Genomic DNA, 18,256 nt, shown 5'->3' on the forward strand with positions numbered 1-18,256 from the left:
GATTCAAGACATAGTGAATAAGGATAGTGGAAACAAAAGGTTACCATAAAACAAAACCACAACACTGTTTCTAGAGACTAAATTTAATCTAACAGGCTAATCTCCTGTCTAAAGAAGTCTTATCTCACCCACAGTCTTCTGCAGCATTTCTAGCTTATATTGGTTGGGATCCTGTTTTCATGAATGTAAACATATTGCCTACTTACTTCCTACATGTAGGATGACAGACTGTCTTCATTGTTCCCCAAATATAGTCCAGCAAACCTTTTAAGTGTATCTCAAGATAAGGTTCTCTTCCTCCATTGTATTTCTCTACTTCTTAGTTCCTTTCTGAAATTCTTAAAATCCTTCACCTGCATTCTGCTTAGATAGGAGATGCGGGACTCATTGTGAATGAGACAGTGCTTAGTTTATATTTCAACAGAGAAACGTGAATAAATATTCCTAGCCTGACAGAAAATTCATTTGTCAACTCTGCCTTGATACAGTCTTTGAAACATTTTCAGTATGTATACATAGCTCCTTATATAGTAACTGTACATACCTCTCACAATGATATCAATGATGAGTGTGACCCCAGCTTTAATTTGAGCCCTTCCATGACATTCTTTTGGTGAACCAGAATGTACATGCCAAAATCAAAACATTCCTATAGCCCCGTGCTTGGGTCACACTGAACACCTGGCCTGAGAACACAAGGTGGGGAGAGGAAAGATGGTGCAGGGGTTAGGATGTTAGCCTGGGATTTGGGAGATCTACTGCAAGTCCCTGCTCTGCCACAGACCTTAGGCAAATCACTTAGGGCTAGATTCACAAAAGGATTTAGGTGCCTAAGTCACAAAAATCCTCCTCAGATGTCTCTCAGCACTTAAATTTTTGAAGTAAAAGTTCCTTAGGTGCCTATGTTTCTGCTTCTCAGCATGTGCACGGCAACCTCATATCATGTGTGTGGGAGCCTAAGCCTCAGAACAATGCTCAACCTTGGGGGAAGATAAGTGTTGCTCTGCATAACTCACCTGCAGCGCTTAGTAGGCAAGGTCTGAACATGCTTACCGGATTAGGCACTGCAGGTGAATTAGGCAGACTTCTTTAGCCTGATGGTTAGGGCCAAGGGTATGGGCCAGTATGGCATACCAGTAAAAAGTGGCTGCCAGTACCGGTGCATACAGCTGACTTTAAAGCGCTATCATGGCAGCACTTTAAGGACCCTGCTTAAAGTGGGTCCCTAGTGGCAGGGTCACAGACAGGGAGGGGGTGCAAAAGGGGCAGCAAAATTAAAGAGCTGCCGCAGCAAAGGAAAATGCTTAAAGGGGCAGTGGGGGACACAGAACATGCTCCCCCAAAAGGGGTCAAAGTAAAATGTCTGTACATGCCCCTGTGTATGCAGGTGTGTGCAGGGCCGGCTTTAGGCCTAATTCCACCAATTCCCCCGAATCGGGCCCCACGCCTAAGAGGGCCCCACACCCAGTGAGAATCCCTTCCCTGGCTAGAGGAGTCTTTTTACTCACCTGGCGGCGCTTTGGGTCATCAGCAGCACTTCGGCGGCGGGTCTTTCGGTGCCGCTGAAGACCTGGAGCGAGTGAAGGACCCGCTGCCGAAGTGCCGCCAAAGACTTGGAGCACCGCCCAGTGAGTACAAGACCCATGTGTTTTTTTACATGTGTTTTTTTTAAAGTCATCCCTGCCGGGGCCCCGTCGAAAGTGTTTGAATTGAGCCCACTTCCTAAAGCTGGCCCTGGGTGTGTGGTGTGCTTTGCTGTGTTGTGTGTTTGTTTCCTCCTTTGCTTTCTCACCATTATTCACTTCCCTACCGTATTTAGCACTTCTCTATGCTAAATGTTGTGGTGTGTGCTGCTTTGGGTATATTCTTTGTGTATTGCCTCCTCCACTGCAGTTACACATTTACCTGTGCTGTGTGAATGGTGCCAATGTGTTTGTTTGCTGTGGTGAGTGTGCTGTGTGAATGTATGTGTTTGATGTGGGGTGTGCGTAGGTGAACATGGAGCATGAATGTGTGTCTGTTTTATGAGGTGTGTGGGGAATGTGCATATGGTTGATGTGACTGTGGTGTGTGAATGACTGCATGGCTGGTGTGGGGAATGTGCGTATATCTGATGTGGTGAGTGTGGGGTGTCGGTGGGTGTATGTCTGATGTGGCATGTTTATTTTTTATTTCCACTCACTCCTCACAGCCCTGCATGCTGCACTGCTGGTAATGAAACCCCACTTCCCCTGGGAAAGGAGGCAGGTGCTGCTGCTCCAGGCTGCTGAATGGCAGCAAATCATGGAACCTTCTGTCACTTCCTAAGGGAGACAACAGGAGGGCAGGGGAAGCAGCAACACTAAATGGAAAAGAAACCTCCTTGGGGCGTACTGGTCCTCAGAAATCCTGTTGCACATCCCTACCCTCAGTCAACTACTAGCTAGATAAATAACCAGAGAGAAGAGCCAGAGAGTAAGTCTCCTCTCCATACTGATCCTCTAAAATCGGTTTGTGGATGGAAGTGGGCCGAGGGCTTGCATGGTGGGGGAAGATGACATTTTCTGATTCCCCTCCAAACAGCCTTGGAAAATTCTCCAATCCGACCACTCACAATGCCTCTCACCTGCTGACCATTCTCTTTGTGGTCCCCTGGGCATATACACCTTCCTAGGCCAAATGGCAGCAGGAGATGGAGGGTATGTCTAAGTGGATCAATCAAGGAAGGCTTCCAGCAGCAGAGGAAAGGACTGCAAGGTGGAATGCACAAAGATTTGGTGGATGCCCTAGCAGCTGGGAGGCAGGTTGCATGGGGAGATTATGTTCTGCGAAGACAGTGGGGAGAATGGGGATGAGGCAAGATCTCATGTGTACTAAAGGTGGGAAACACAGCTATGCTAGTGAGGAACTGATCTGCATGCCCTTGCCCCAGTCACATATTACAAAAGTTACCCGTCAGGTCACAGAAATCTGTCTTCACTACCTTAGTCTTCACTAAGACTGGCTCTTTCCCCATGGAGCCGAGCAATGTCAGAGGAGAGCAGGGGAGAGAGGTGTCTAGCTGTGAGAAGGCAGATTTAACCTAAGAGGAGGGTATGGCAGTAGATCAAGGAGGGTAGTGTAGGAGCACTTATCTAGGGCAGTAGGCATGATTTCTCACCATGAGGTAATTGAGCTGCATGCGGACCGCCTGTACAGAACGGGGCAAGTTTTCCAGCTTCAGAAAAGTCATTTAAGTTGAGAATGCTTGTCCAGTGGATTGTGGAGGGCTTATGGTAGAAAGGGAAGGTAGGCCAATTAATTGTTGTATACGATAGCCCAACCCCCTTCAGCTTCTCTGGTTGTAGTAATACATCCATCTCCAGATTATGGATGCCTATACCTTGAATGATCATTTACACCCCTGCAACGTAGGAAATTAATAGGCAGCAGGTTTAAACCAAACAAAAGGAAGTAGCTCTTCACACAAGGGACAGTCAACCTGTGGAACTCATTGCCAGGGGATGTTGTGAAGGCCAAAACAAAGGGTTCAAAAAAGAACTAGATAAGTTCATGGAGGATAGTAGGTCCAACAATGGCTGTTAGCCAGGATGGGTAGGGTTGAGTGTCCCTAGTCTCTGTTTGCCAGAAGCTGGGAGTGGATGACAGGGATGGATCACTTGATGATTGCCTGTTCTGTTCATTCCCTTTGAAGCACCTGGCATTGACCACTGTTGGAAGACAGCGTACTGGGCTAGATGGATCTTTGGTCTGATCAAGTATGGCTAATCTTATGTGTAAAATGCTATAAAACCAGAATGCTCCACTTATTCACATACACTGGTGGTAGCATTTTTACATCTACTTTGCACAGCTGTAAATGACTATCCAAGGAGCACATCCAAGGTGCAATGGTGGAAAGGGAAACAGGCCCCCATTCTCCAGGGGTCATTCACCTGGAAATTGCCAGTTCTGCAAAACGTAAATTAACTTATTTCCTTAAGTATGCCTGAGAGTTTCCAGGAGCCAGATGTGCTTTGAAACTCCTTGGACAAGCAGTATTGCTAACCTCCAAGTGTTAAAAAGTCATGAGTCAGGTCCATAAGAAATCATAAGATTGTCTTAATAAACATGAGATTTAAAAAAAATAATAAATATTTGCCTTCTGGTTTCAGAGCCTGTATAATGTGCAGTCACTTCATATTTTCAAGCTTTTCTTTGAAGTCATGAGGGCTAGAAACTCACCTTTTCCATGAAAGCTGCAACTCTTATGAAATAACAGGACTCTATAAGCTTCAAGGAAAACATCAAATATCATGAGACTTGGGATAAAATCACAAGAGTTGACAACACAGGGAAAGATGCTGCAATCCCATGATCCCTCACACGCACTCATGTTTTACCTGTGTCAGTTCTGCAGGTGTCTCCCCATCAGAGAGAAGACTCATCCTAGTTTGTGATTTATCCAAGGAGGAAGGACTATTACAGTTCCGCCACAACCTGAATGCATGGGAGATTTACACCTGATGCACCCTTTCAGGAGTCAGAACTTTTTCTTTTTCTCAGTACACAAAATGCGCAATTGTCTTTTTTTTTTTAAGTGTATTTAAACTAGAATGCTGTCAGTTTCCTTAACATAATTGAGAAGCTGCTGTGTTGACAGGATTCCATTCACAATGGGACCAGGTGGGGAGGTAGCAGCCATCAGCCTTGACAAAATTTTAATTTCCCCTGGCTCCATGTTGGCCTTTCCCCACTAGCCCACCTCTTTTTCTGTTTGAAATGAAGCATCGACCTCATGAGAAAAGGGTCCCAGGTGCAGATATATGAGCCAGGGCAGCTTGTTAATTATCCAGCCTCTCTTAACCAGAAGGGTCCTCAGCTTCCTTTGGGTCTTTCTCTCTCCAAAGCCAATTTCAATAAATCTATTGGCATGACATGGTAGACAAGTATTCCCAAAGTTAGTAAGTCCAGTACCCATGCTCAGGATGAGATTTTGCATATTTATGAAGCAAATCAGGTTTCTCAAAGGTGTCCATTGTGCATTTTTCTTTCTTTCTTTCTGTCTGTCTGGATACATCTATGCTATGGCCTTGACCAGATTGCACTAATCCAAAGAGAAAGTGGGACAGACACACACACACACAAACATCATCATGTTGCAAATAAGATGCTGTGTGGACCCCAATACCCTTCCCCTTTTTTGTTTTAATTATGTCAGAGGAGAGTGTTGCAAGCTGGTTAGAAAAATACGGGTGTGCTTGTAGACAAAATATGGGTCCATAACAACAGCTTTGCCATGAACCCAGTTACCACACAGTTAAGAAATGCACTGTTGAGAACATGAGTCCAACTAACAGCGTGAGCAGGATCTAACTCTATTTTAACTGTCCCTGCAGCTTTCCTATGTCCAGAGTCATGATCAAATTCCATTTAGACCACAGGATGGAATTGTGTTATAATCATGATAGAGGACATTAGAATAGCAACCACTGTGTTATAGATGGGCCCTTTGTTTAAATTATGGAAGAAGGAGAATTATTTCCAGTCTCAAAAGACGTCAGGACAAAAGGCAAAAGCTTAATATTGGTCTGTGTTTCCACTCTGAAAATTACATAAAATTGGCCCCTTCTTACACAGCAGCTCAGTTGCCTGTGTGTATCAGTCACAGTTGCAGACCTTAGTGACCAAAATAAGTTTTTACTCTATTCCCGTTGACCCTGTAGAGTCAGCACAGCTCAGAGGCAAGACCCTGATCCTCAGAGATATTTAGGTGCCTAAATACCCCTGAGGATCTGGTGCCAAGAGCCTATTCCCTCCTGTGCATCACCAACACAATTTTTACTAAGTTCTTTTCAGTTATATCTATGCAAACCCACTGCTGATTGTGGGCATGCACAGGTGTCACCAAGATCCTAGTTGGCAGGGAGAGTCTTTATTAGTGGTGATGTTCAAAATAGAAACAGCCCAGTTTCATTTTCAGATCCTAGGCTGAGTGCGCAGGGCCAGCAGTTAAAACATAACCTTTTTATTTGTGAACCATAGAATCAAAGAAGATTAGGGCTGGAAGAGACCTCAGAAGATCATCTAGTCCAACCCCCTGCTCAAAGCAGGACCAACACCAACTAAATCATCCCAGCTCCTCAAGCCGGTCCTTAAAAACCTCTAATGATGGAGATTCCACCACGTCCCCAGATAATCCATTCCAGTGCTTCACCACCCTCCACTGAGCATGTTTGATCCAGTTATTGAGTGATAATGAACAAGGAGCCCCACAATCCCATTGCCTTACAACTTTCCATTGGGCTTCCTCCCTTCCTGGCTCACCACTGCTCCATACACTTGGCAGGCAGGGAAGGAGAGGGGCCCTGGCCTACCATCACTGCAGGTCCATATTTGCATGGCAAGGCAAAGAGTGGGCCCTAGCCCACCACTATCTCTACCATTCTTTGAAAAGGCTGAAGCCTCTGACTCAGCCTACCCAAAATCCCAATCTGTGGTGTATTTGCAGAGAGCTCCCTGCACTGCTGCTTGATTTGTTTACTACACTTCAAGTAGTAGGGAATGGCCCAGCACATACCACTCTACAAAGTCCTCACACACCACTTAGGTCCCTTAATGAGTCATAGTTATGCCATAGTGAACAATCAGGTAAGGAGACAGACAAAAATACAATATGTATCATCCAGAGGGGATGGGATACACTCACTCTGTTTCACACACACACACATTTAACATGTGAAACGAACTCTGGTGTGTTATGAAAGGGAAGTAATGAGCAGCTCTGATATATCCTGTCCAATGGGAGACAGTGCCATTTTCAGTGACAAACAAAAGTATTACAGCCAACTACATTTAATATCCAGCCCAGAGCAAGCCTCTGATTTTCAAATGTGTCTTTATTGATCGGTTGATTTAGCCCATACAATATGAACTTTACTTTACAAGAACCTGGAGTTGGTTAGAATAACCGACACAGAAAAAAAATGACCATCATTGCTTTTTACAATATTTGACTAGAGCAAAAACAGAGGTAAATGCCACAATCCAGTTAAAATAACCTAAAACTAATCTGAACATAAAACCCCACATGTAACAAATGGCCTGAATTATTCCCACAAACATCACGGTGCTAGGGGGAGGTACGGACACAAAATCAAGCACCCCGGGTTGCAGCTGTCTCCCCTTGGGCATGCATGAGCAAGAGCATGCGTGAGTGAGAGCGAACACACGTGTAGAGGTAAGTGTGAGCAAACACAAGACTGGGGGGAGAGAACTGCAATGGCCGCCACTGCCCCAGCATGCCTTCATCCAAAGGGATTTTCTAACCTTCAGAACATTCAGAGCTTGTGAAATGAAAGGCCAACATGGATTTCCACCCAAAGGACAAGGAAATCCCCAATAAGCGGAGAGGAGTGGAGAGAAGAGGGCTGAGGGAGAATTATGTCATGGCATTCTAGGCAACACCAAAGTGATCTATAATGGTATTTTGAGTGTGAGATCATCCCAGGAGGACTATCCCATGAGGTGTGCAACAGAAGAGCAAACCTGAATTCAGGATGCAAACAGGGAATGCTTATCTATATGTTTCTCCTCTTGTTCCCCTTTCTAAAGCAGTGCATCTCAGTCCTCACTGCAGAACCTCCTGCCAATGCCTCTCAATCCTGTCCTGCAGCCCACCCAGCTTTTCCAGTCCTGGGCTTCCCAAACCGCTCTGCCAATGCCCCTCAATCCTGATCCACAACATTCTTTTCTATTCCTATGCATTTTAGTGGAACAACAGTTCAAAAAGTTAGACAGAGAAATCATAGGACAAATTTCACACACACGTCACCAGAGGTTAGCTGCTTGTTTATTTCTCTGCTCCAGTGAAGTGCTAACCCAGATTTTTCAGTCCCCATTGTCACCTCCCCAGGAAAATATTGGGAGTTGGGGTAGAATCATCTTATGAAAATTGTTTTTATCATATGTCCCACCCCTTCATGTGGGGTCCATCTGTTCTTCCCCTCCTCGTCTTCTCCCCACCTTTAGATCCCTCCCTCCAATCCCCATTAATAGAGGAATGTTTACAGTAATTAAATTCAATTATTTTATTATTATTCAAATTCCAACATAAAGGTTCCTCAAAATTCAATTCCTTCCCTACCACCCTCTCCCCCCTCCTATCCCCCGATTTCACTGATGGCAGTTCCAGGAACATCCTCTGTATGTGCAACTCAAAAGCTCACAGCTTAAGTCCTGCATGGGATGGGATCTCTTTCTTTGTAAGGACAACACTGGCTCAGAAAAAAATACATATATCTAAAGTATCTGTCCTGATGATGTTAAAATTACCCACCCCCCCAAATAAATACCACTACTTGGCCACAGTGTGGCAGTATTGCCCAATAACAGGAACCCAGGTCAGAATGGGTGCAGGGCCATGAAATACTCTGCTCTTAAAGAACATGCAAGATCTATAGATGAGATATGTAGGGGAAGACTAAATCCAAAGGGTTTGTGTACCAGGCTGGGCTGCAATGGAAGGGACAGAAGAAGTTGTTCTCAACATGTCTGGTCCAACACCTGAATGCAGTTTAAAAAACAAAAACAAACAACAACAAAAAACACACCTCATCTCCCTCATCTCAGCCTGGGTAATTCCCAACCCTTGGTGAAGGAAAGGCTAACAGAGAAGTAGGGGAACTATTTGTGGGCACCAACTAGAATGCCCAGCATAGGGACTTCATATGGGCACACAGAGCACCAAAGCATATGGCACACTTGAACGCCCATGATAGATGGTGAAGGTAAGCATGAGAGGCACAGTACAGTATACTCACTCCCAGATCCAGAGAATGTGCACACACATTACTGTCACCCAGCAACCCTTCCCTCCCTCTCTCCCCCACTGCTGCCTGGAAGGTGTGCGAGTTGGGCTTGCTTACCAAGGCCCTATTACTAGCTAACAGAATTCTCATGCATGGCAGGGGGCAGAATGCTACAAGGGGAACCTCCCAGTCACACAGCTCAGAACTTTCTGTCAGCCAGTCAGATCACTCCATCGAGCCACGTCTCCTCTCTTCTCCCCCTACCCCGCTGTAAAAGTAACAATAATAGTAATAATAATAATCAGATGCGTGAAAATGATGGCATTGTGTATGTAGTTCTTTTCCAGTTCTCTCTCCTCAATCTTCCTCCCCTCCGACGTGGATCCCCCCTCCCACCCACCATTCCTGTCAGTCTGTTATGCCTGTGCGCCCAGAGACCAGCGCTCACTTGCCGTAGACACTCTCATCGCTGTAGGCCACATAGAGAAAATAGTCCTCCTCGTGGTTATCCTGGGAGTGGGAGGGGATAAAGGAAGAGAGGATGAGACACACTCACTATCTGGGAACATCCCCAACTAGGGTACACTGTAACAGCAAAAGGAAAGAGCATTTCTGTGTCACAGTCTTGTTCTTTCTCCCCTAGGGCCTTATTTCCTTCCTCCACAGAGCACCCTGGACATGGCTGAGTACAGAACAGCAAGGTTTCTTTGTGGATGTTTCTGGCCCACACAGAGAAATGGTTTTGCTCCAAATGCTTGTGAAATAATAGAAATGGATCCTTCCATTTGCATGCCATTGAGAGGTTGTGGGAAGGGAGTTGGAGGAATGTGGCACTAGATCCTCACTGGAAAAGAAACAAACCAAACCAAACCCCACAGCAGTGAGCCTCAGAGTCCGGGTCAACTGACTCAAAGTCACAGGGCTTGTGCTCTGAGGCTAAAAATAGCAGAGTAGCCATTCCCACTCCGGCTGGAGGCTGAGCTCTGAGATCCACTCCCTGTCACCAGGTTTTAGAGCCTGGGCTCCAGCCTGAGCCCAAATGTCTACACTACAATTTTATAGCCCTACAGCCTGCACCCGAGTCAGTTGACCCGTTCTCCAAGACTCATTACTGCACTTTTTTTTTTATTGGAGTGTTGATGTATCCTCAGTTAGCAGCCTGGCCCTAGGTTTCAGGGTCCTGATCCTGAAAACTTCTAGGGTAGGAGACAAGCCAATGAGAGTTGCAAGTCGTGAAACAGCATTCAGCATCATGCCCTTAGGTTGTGAAAAGAAAGCTGAGAGGTGTTAAATACATAGTACCCCAGCAATTTACAAACATTGAAAGTCACCAGTGTTCAGAACACAAGGTGCATAAGCAATTGTTCTCCATGTCCTCTGATGGTAGGACAAGAAGTGATGGACTAAGTCTGCAGCCAGGGAGATTTCGGTTGGATATTAGGAAAATTTTCTAACTATCAGAGTAGTTAAGCTCTGGAATAGGCTTCCAAGGGAGGCTGTGGAATCCCCATCATTGGAGGATTTTAAGAACAGATTGGACAAACACCTGTCAGGGATGTTCTAGATTTACTTCATCCTTCCTCAGAGCAAAGGGCCAGATTTGGAATCATAGAAATGCAAAGCTGGAAGAGACCTTGAGAGCTCATCTATTAACCCCATTTTACAGATAGGAAAGCTGAGGCACAGTGAGATTAAGGGATCTGCCTAAATTCACACACAAAGCCTGCAGCTAAACCAGGGATAGACCCCAGATCTCTCTAGCCTTAATGCTCAGCTCTAACGACTAGACCTATCTTCTTCTTAGATATCTAGTTTAAAAATGAGCCTTGGTGTCTTTATCTTCTATCACTTTCATTAAAAAAAATCCGTCCAGGGTTACTGATGGATAATGACTGTACTCAGGACAGTCTGAAGAAGCCCTTTTTAAAAATGCCATTATTACAGTGAAGGGAAGATTGAGGAGATTCTCCTGCTTTTGATGGAGTCATCTCATCTCAGAAAGCTATAAATCAGCCCAGCTAGAGATAATGTTCCTTGGGCTCATAAAAGATTTTCCAAAGGGCAAATTATTTGCCTCTAGAATGGACCAGATGGCACCAATTATCAGGCATTCTCAAAAAGTGATCACTGGAAGGTGATCCTCAGACCCGCTACAAGGTCTTCATATACAGATTTAAAATTACGCACGCTGGTCCCTGCAGTGTGCTATCAAACTCAGTGTATTTTTCAGCATATGCACTTATTATGTTTGTTTGACCACTGGTGTGGTTCCTCTTTCTGGCTAAGAGAAAATGTCTTTGTTTAAACAAGAAAGCAAATGAATAGGTTTGCCAGTCATTCATCTGAGCTGCGCACAAACACACCCGCTGGGAAACGGAGCTTAGCGCAGGCAAAAGCCAAATGTATGTGTGGAAGCCTTATTAAATTGTTAGCAGCCCATCACTTAACAGAACAGGGGAGGCCTGACTCCCAGTCCTGTCCTTTAATCAGTAGATCAACATTTCCTCCCAGGATCTGTCTTGGAAGGAATGGGAGGGAGACTGCATTGTACCAAAAAATGTGGACCTGCCGGGAATCTGTGTGACTCCTAATCTAACACCCTTACATTAGCAAAGCAAAATAAATTAAGCATTAAATGAACTATTAAAATTCCTGTTTCCTCTGACAAATTCCCCATGCCCCTTGATCTAACCATAGAATGCAATGTTCCAAAGAGGGCTGATGGAAATCAAGCAAGAGTGGAGAGTTCCATTCAAGGAGGAGCTAGTGTCAAGTAGGAATCAGGCATGAAATGCTTAGCTCTACTGAGTGAGGAGTTCTCATGTAAAATTATTCTAGGGTATAAGTTGTTCAAGCAATAACTACAGCAATATAACAAGGATATGGGCTGGGCTTACCTCATACAGCTGGCCCATGGTAGCACTGGTGGGAGGGATGGTGTTATTGACAAAGAAGAATAGGGCATCCTCCGGCCTCAAGTGGATCCGCTTTCGGATTAAGAAGTAGAATTGGCCAACTGAAGAGGGACAGGAAGGGAAGGGACACAGTGGAGAATGGAACGTGATTGATACAGGGATCACAGAGCGAAAGTCAAGAGAATGCTTGATACACACAAACTTCTTCAAATGCAACCGGACATTGATTTGTGTATCTCCTGCTCTTCTGGCCCTAAATCCCAGCTCTATTAGCTACCCTCAGTGCTGCCCTGCAGCCCTTTGCTATTCTAGTCCTGTGCCCCTCAGTCCTGTCCCACAAGCTGCCCTGCTATTCCAGTCCCAGACTTCTCTTAAAATGAGGTGATCACACAAAATGTGATGGGATTGTGTGGAGACCTGCAGTATATCTGCAGAGGAGAAAGGGCAATTTATTAGCCAGTTGCACTTCTAAGGTTCCCAACACCTTTTTGCCCTGAAATGTGCCCCGTCCCTACAGTCTGTTCGACACCTTTGCAAGAATAAACCCTAAACAATGATATGGTATTAACAAGAATGACTAGTTCATTCTAGAGACTGGCCCTCCAGTGCGAAGTTCAGATCTACATCTGAACTTTCCCAAAGTTCACGGTCATTTGAGTTTGGGATTTTGGTTCAACCTGTTAAAGACACAAAGGTCTGAAATGAAATTTGGATCTAGGCTGGAACTCTGACCCTCCGCACCAAAATCCAAATGCACTGGGATCTGGGATTTGATTTTGGGCTAAGTCACTCTCAGTTTCCACTGTAAGAGACCACAAGTGTTATGTAAAGACTAGGAAAAAATGGGCAATGCAGGAAAGAAAACAGGATCTTAAGGGTTACCATCTACCACTCAGTCCAAAGCCCAACACCTGCCTACCAGAGCTGGCCAATGTCCTGATTATACCATTATCTCATTTTCTACCGCATTGATTCAGACCACTGGACACTCTAGTGCCGTATCAAGTGTCTGACAGTGACTTCACTTCATTCTAGCATGCAGTGCTTTAGTGAAGGGAGACACAAGGATTTCTAACCAGCACATGATCAGCAGATACTTTAAATCCTGAAGCTTGTAGCCCCTTGTAAATTTTACTTTAGCAATTGTCACTGCACATGCTATTCTCATTCATAAAACACACTCTATCCTCACTAAGTATTTGCCTGAACCCTATTCCATGGGAACAAGTTCTGCAGTTAATTATATACTACAGGAAAAATGTATTTCCTTTAATTAATTTATAAATGTTTCCTTTGTTCATGTCCCCAAATAAAATCAGATTTAATCATACAGTGACAAACCCAGGGCCACTTCATGACTGTCACTGCACTACATACTATGGCCACTTAGAATTTTATGATGGGAGTATTTACGAATTCACATCCTCCTGCTTCAAAGATGTAGACACTAACCACTTGAGCTAAAGGAGAATGGCCACTGGCTATTAGCTGTATTGAGGGCTATGATACACAGCTAAATAATTCCCATTATAATAAAAGGCAGTGGTGACACACACACACAGTACCTAGGTCATTAGAACACAGTGTAATAGACAGAGCCATTCATCAAAAGAGCTCAAAGTACTTTACAAACACTAATTAAGCTCCACAATCCCCCTTGTGAGATAGATTTGTGCAATAAGTACAGAGAGGAAATTAAGTTAAAGAGAGGTTAAGTGGCTTGTCCAGGGTCATATGGCAAGTCCACAGCACAACTGAAACTAGAATCCAGGAGTCCTTATTCCTAGTTCCCTGGTTCCAACCACTAGACACACTGCCGACTTGGGTCTCCCATCCTCCTAGCAAAGCACATTCTCATTATGATGATATCAGTGCAAAGAATTCCTGATTACTTCCTCACTGGAATGCAGGAAGAAAGGAGGCAGGGTTTGTTACCTGTGAGGTCAGAAGGCACAAGGTACTTCCTCTTGTCCAAGTCAGGGACTCTTGCTTTGGGTGCCTTCTCCACAATAACCTGGAGAGGGAGAAATAGGACACAAGAATCACCAAAGAGTGGACCAAATAGTATCACTGAAAAAATAAGTGGTTCCTTTAGAGAGATGGTTCTTACAGGCCCATGGAAATTCTCTCAAGCTCTGCTGGAGGACCAACACTCAAAAAGCCAGGGGGTTGCAGAACAGGATTGACGGGCAGTGGCAGAGCTGTGTGGGGGAACTAAGGAATGGAATAGTAAGTATCAAAGAGTAAAGTAGAGAAGGGTGGAACAGTTGCAAGGCTGGACCAAAGGAACTGCAAAATCAGATCAGACTAATGGTCCAAGTAGTTCCATATCTTGCCTCCAACAGTAGCCATTATCACATGCTTCAGAGAAAAGCACAAGAAACCCCAAAAGAGAATAGCCATCCCACATAGGAAATTTCTTCCTAATCCCAATTACTGAGTGGTTAGCTTATATATATATATATATATATATATATATATATAGCGAACATGAAGGTTTACATTCCTTATAATTATTTTATCTGACCTAATGTAACTGTGGATGTTCTAATTATCCACATAAATGTATAAACCACTTTTTAAATCCTATGAAGCTCTTGGCCATCATAATATTTTGTGGAAATGAGTTTCACAGGCTAATTACCTCTATATGTTGCGTAAAAGAATATGGAGAGTAGTGGATATAAAGTCAAACAAAGAGGGCCAGAACTACGGAAGCAATATTTACAGGTACAACTGGACAAATATTTAACCCTAAATCAATAAGTACTCAAATGGTAGAGAGAGATGTGGTGGTTTGAGCAGCTTCCATGAAAACTTAACATTTCATTAGAAATTTTTTGCTGAGCCTGGGAAGCCATTCAGAAGTTGGATAGAAATTTTCCTGGCACTACCTGATTCTCTGGAGAAACATGGAGGCAAGCGATTTCATATTTTACTTTGAGCATGACTGGTAGAGACTGGCCACATTGATCACATCTTGAAACTATCATTGATCCAACGCCCTCTGGACTCATTTTTTTAGAATGAGAGGTGGAATTTTCTGTGCTTGCCCATAGCACATCAGGGCAAGAAAAAACTAGGCCCACATTTTCAAAAACAGTGTCTGTTTTTGAGTACCCACCGTGAAACACCTGCAGCCTGATTTGCTGAGGTGCTAAGCTCTCATAGCACCAGCTGACATCAATGGGAGTTGCAGATCCCCAGCAGTTGTGAACAAAATCCAGCCTGACACACTTAATGTTGATACATGAAATCACAGGCTGGTTTTCAAAATGCGGGTCCTAGCATCTCTGTAAGTTTGAAGACTTGACTCTCCCAAGATACCCCACTCGCCACACACATATGCAGTGTGTGTGTAAAGAATATTGTAAATCTGTTGATATGGGGAGGATGTTGTGAATGGGGGATAGTTTGGGTGTCTTGTGTTGTGTATTCCGCATGTGAAGTTTGGGGGTCTTGTGTTGTGTATTCTGCATGTGAAGAATGGTGGTTTAGCAGTCCATCTCCTTAACCACTTGGCCACTTCGTGAAGTTGCTGCATGTAACTGTGTAGTGTGTTTCTGGGGTAAGGGGAGAGTTGGGGGAGGGGGGAGACTAAAGGAGTGAATGACTGCGGGCTTGGGGTTGCACTTTTCCTTCTTCCATTCCATTTCTCAAGGCACTGACAAGGAGAACCTTGTGAAAGCAGCAGTGAGATCACCTTCTTGATATAAGAGGGTGAATCCCAGCATGATTTTTATCTTGATGGGGAAGAAAGGAGAGGTCACAAGAAGTGTGGGACTTGAGAGGAAGAAAAGATGGTACTGGATTACTAAATCCTAGGAAGTGTTGAGATCCAATAGAGTTTAACACAGACTACAATTTACAAGGAGATAGGAATGAGATGGGGATGTTTGGTTGATTGGCTTCAACAACTATTCAATTTGTCTGGACAATAAATTTACCAGGTGTCCGTTCTCATGGACCTGAAATCTTTACAAAATAGCCATACTCCAGCTATGTCCACGGAACTTTTTCTCCACCCCTCACCCTCAGCTGTGATTCTGATCCCAAAGCTTTGAGAATCTGTCTGCAAAAAGATGCAGACACATTTGGTAAAGGAAAAAACAAAGGACAAATGCAGATTATCTCCTGATTGTCACTGAGTGGTGTTTGCTGTAGCGTGGGAGGGTGCCAATACGCTTGTCTCAGCTAAAATGCTAAGATGTACTGGGTGCACTGCAGAGTAAGCAGCTGAAGGGACATCATCATCAGGGATCCAGCTGTCAGGAAAGGCAGACACAGAAATGATTCAAAGAAGCTTGGCCGGTGCCTTCAGTTATCCACTACACAGCTCTGTCAATGATTTTGAGGAAGGTATTTTCCACTGTGGCCAGATGGACTTCCTCCTGCTGTTCCAGTCCTAGAACTCTGCACACAGAGTTTCTCCTTCAGTTCATCCTAACCCACAGCTATTTTAGTCCTAGCCTCCCCCCACAGATCAACCAGTGCATCTCAATCCTGACTTGCCTCACCTCTTGCTATTCCTGTTCGGGCTCCCATACAGCTCTTGCAGTACTTATCCATCATTACCCACAGCACAGCCTGCTACACTAGTCCCTCAGACTCCACCACAGATCCTGACCTCATTCTTGACCTGTGGCACTCTCTATTATCCCAGGCCTACAGCTCTGCACCTCATTTCTGCCTAGCAACAACTACTGCTCCAGTCCTGTGGTCCACATACACCTCTGCCACTGCACTACCTCAATTCTGACTTGCATAAACTCTTGCAAGGCCAATCATGAGGCCTCTCCTAAGGAAGAAAATGGTGCTGAAGGGCAGCAAAAATGTGTGCCAAGGTTTTTCTTTCCCCTTGCCTCCACAGGGGATTCTAGACTATTTTGGAAGGTAGCCCCTGAACGGTAAATCTGGGACAGATATCTCTAGTGGGGATGGAAAGAAAGAACATTTTAAAAATATTTAATAAAAGGGACTGCAGAAATTTAATGAGTTTAATTCGCCATTTCCCTTTCTTAATTATTATTATAAAGACAGAAGTTTTCCATAAGCACTCCAAAGAGACTTCTGGATGAGGAAGCACAACTAGGCTGGGAGAATATGACCTTGTTTTCTATGTGATGAGTTTTTTCCACAAAGAGATTAAATGGGAGGTCAAAAGATTGAGTGGTTGCTATTAATCTTCTCTTGTATGCAAGGACAAGAACAGAGCAAGGTTGTATTGAAAAGACAGGCCAAAAGAAAATAAAACAAAAAATAAAATGAAAGAAAGATCTCTGATGACATCATACAGGCCCTCCAGTTTTCCATGAAGGTTATATGATTAACTCACATATTGTTTTCTACTATTTTTGTAAATAAATGGTTAACTTCCCTCTCCACCCTGCAACATGAACACAGACTGTCATAAAAAAGATTAGCAGCATTTTTGCCTGCTAAATTGCTGCAGATCATGGAGGGAAAGGGCCAGAGAGATACACCCAATCACCTATTTACATATCAAATCAAATGGTATTGTTCTTGGTTTATAACAATATAATAAATAGAAACAGGTATATAAGCACAGATCAGGAAATAGACAGCAGATTTCAAACAGATGAGAACATTAAAATATACTAATAATAACAACCCCAATTCCTCTTCCCTGCCCTTCCCCCTTAAAAAAATAAACCACAGAACATTTGATAAAACCAGGGACACACAAATTGTTTGTAAAATATAAGCAGCACTGAAAGGCAAGCCCAGGGAGCAGCCACCAGTACACTATATGAATACACAATTATATATTCCACTCACAGGGACCCTGTCTGGATATTTCTTTCTGATTTTTTCCCCTTCCTTTTTTCTGTATTCAAAAGGATGATCTTCTTTGTACTGGAACTTCATGTTGTTGGTCTTTTTTTGGTATCTCAAGTTTCTCCTTTTGATGCTGTTGTTTCTTATTATAAAATATATCTGTATGTATTTAAGGTGCCTTCCAAAGCCCCTGATATCAGAGATAATGGTTCACAGCAAATTCTGAAACGAGCTGAGGTTCTTCGGTGCTGCTTTGAATTCTCCTTGCGTCAGTTTCCCAGGCTGCAGAGATACAGCTGACCATGGAATACAAACAACATGTAGCAAATTGGGCATTGTGATGTCACAGGGAGAAGCTTCCATCATTCTAGGCAGCACCATCTCACCTGTAGAATAGGGAGGAGAGACTGCACGTTAATAAAATCGTATTTGCACACGGCTGTTAATGAACTACATGAAGATATACCTGGAAATACGTAGTTATTATCCGTCATTGCATCAGTGAAGATACAGCCTTTCAAACTCTTTCAAGTTTATTTTAAGAATTAGTCGTCCCCCCTTGCTCTGTGTCTTGTGGCTTGATCCACACGCTACTGCTTCAAACGGGCTTCAGGGCTAAACCACTTCGGGTAGAAGGAAAACAAAACAACAACAAAAAACAGAAAGAAATTGTTTCTTTACAGTGTACCCGATGCCTGCCAGCATTTCTAAGCCATTAAGAGGGACATTTGGGGAGGAAACTAGGAGCAGAGTGGGGGGACAGATCGTGAAATG

The 18,256-nt window shown here is 44.0% G+C and overlaps 1 protein-coding gene across 1 annotated transcript; it reads right to left on the reverse strand.

Annotated features, from left to right (window-relative positions):
* Positions 1-6,839: 6,839 nt before the first annotated feature.
* On the reverse strand, positions 6,840-17,833 carry LOC115636891 (gamma-aminobutyric acid receptor-associated protein-like 1). The gene is made up of 4 exons (XM_030537586.1): positions 17,483-17,833; positions 13,619-13,697; positions 11,666-11,784; positions 6,840-9,278 (listed from the first exon to the last, which is right to left on the reverse strand). The coding sequence occupies exons 1-4, from the start codon at positions 17,570-17,572 to the stop codon at positions 9,213-9,215; spliced, it is 354 nt and encodes a 117-aa protein (XP_030393446.1). The 5' UTR covers positions 17,573-17,833; the 3' UTR covers positions 6,840-9,212.
* Positions 17,834-18,256: the final 423 nt, after the last annotated feature.

This window comes from Gopherus evgoodei, chromosome 1 (assembly GCF_007399415.2).
Source record: "Gopherus evgoodei ecotype Sinaloan lineage chromosome 1, rGopEvg1_v1.p, whole genome shotgun sequence".
Lineage (NCBI taxonomy): Eukaryota > Metazoa > Chordata > Testudines > Testudinidae > Gopherus > Gopherus evgoodei.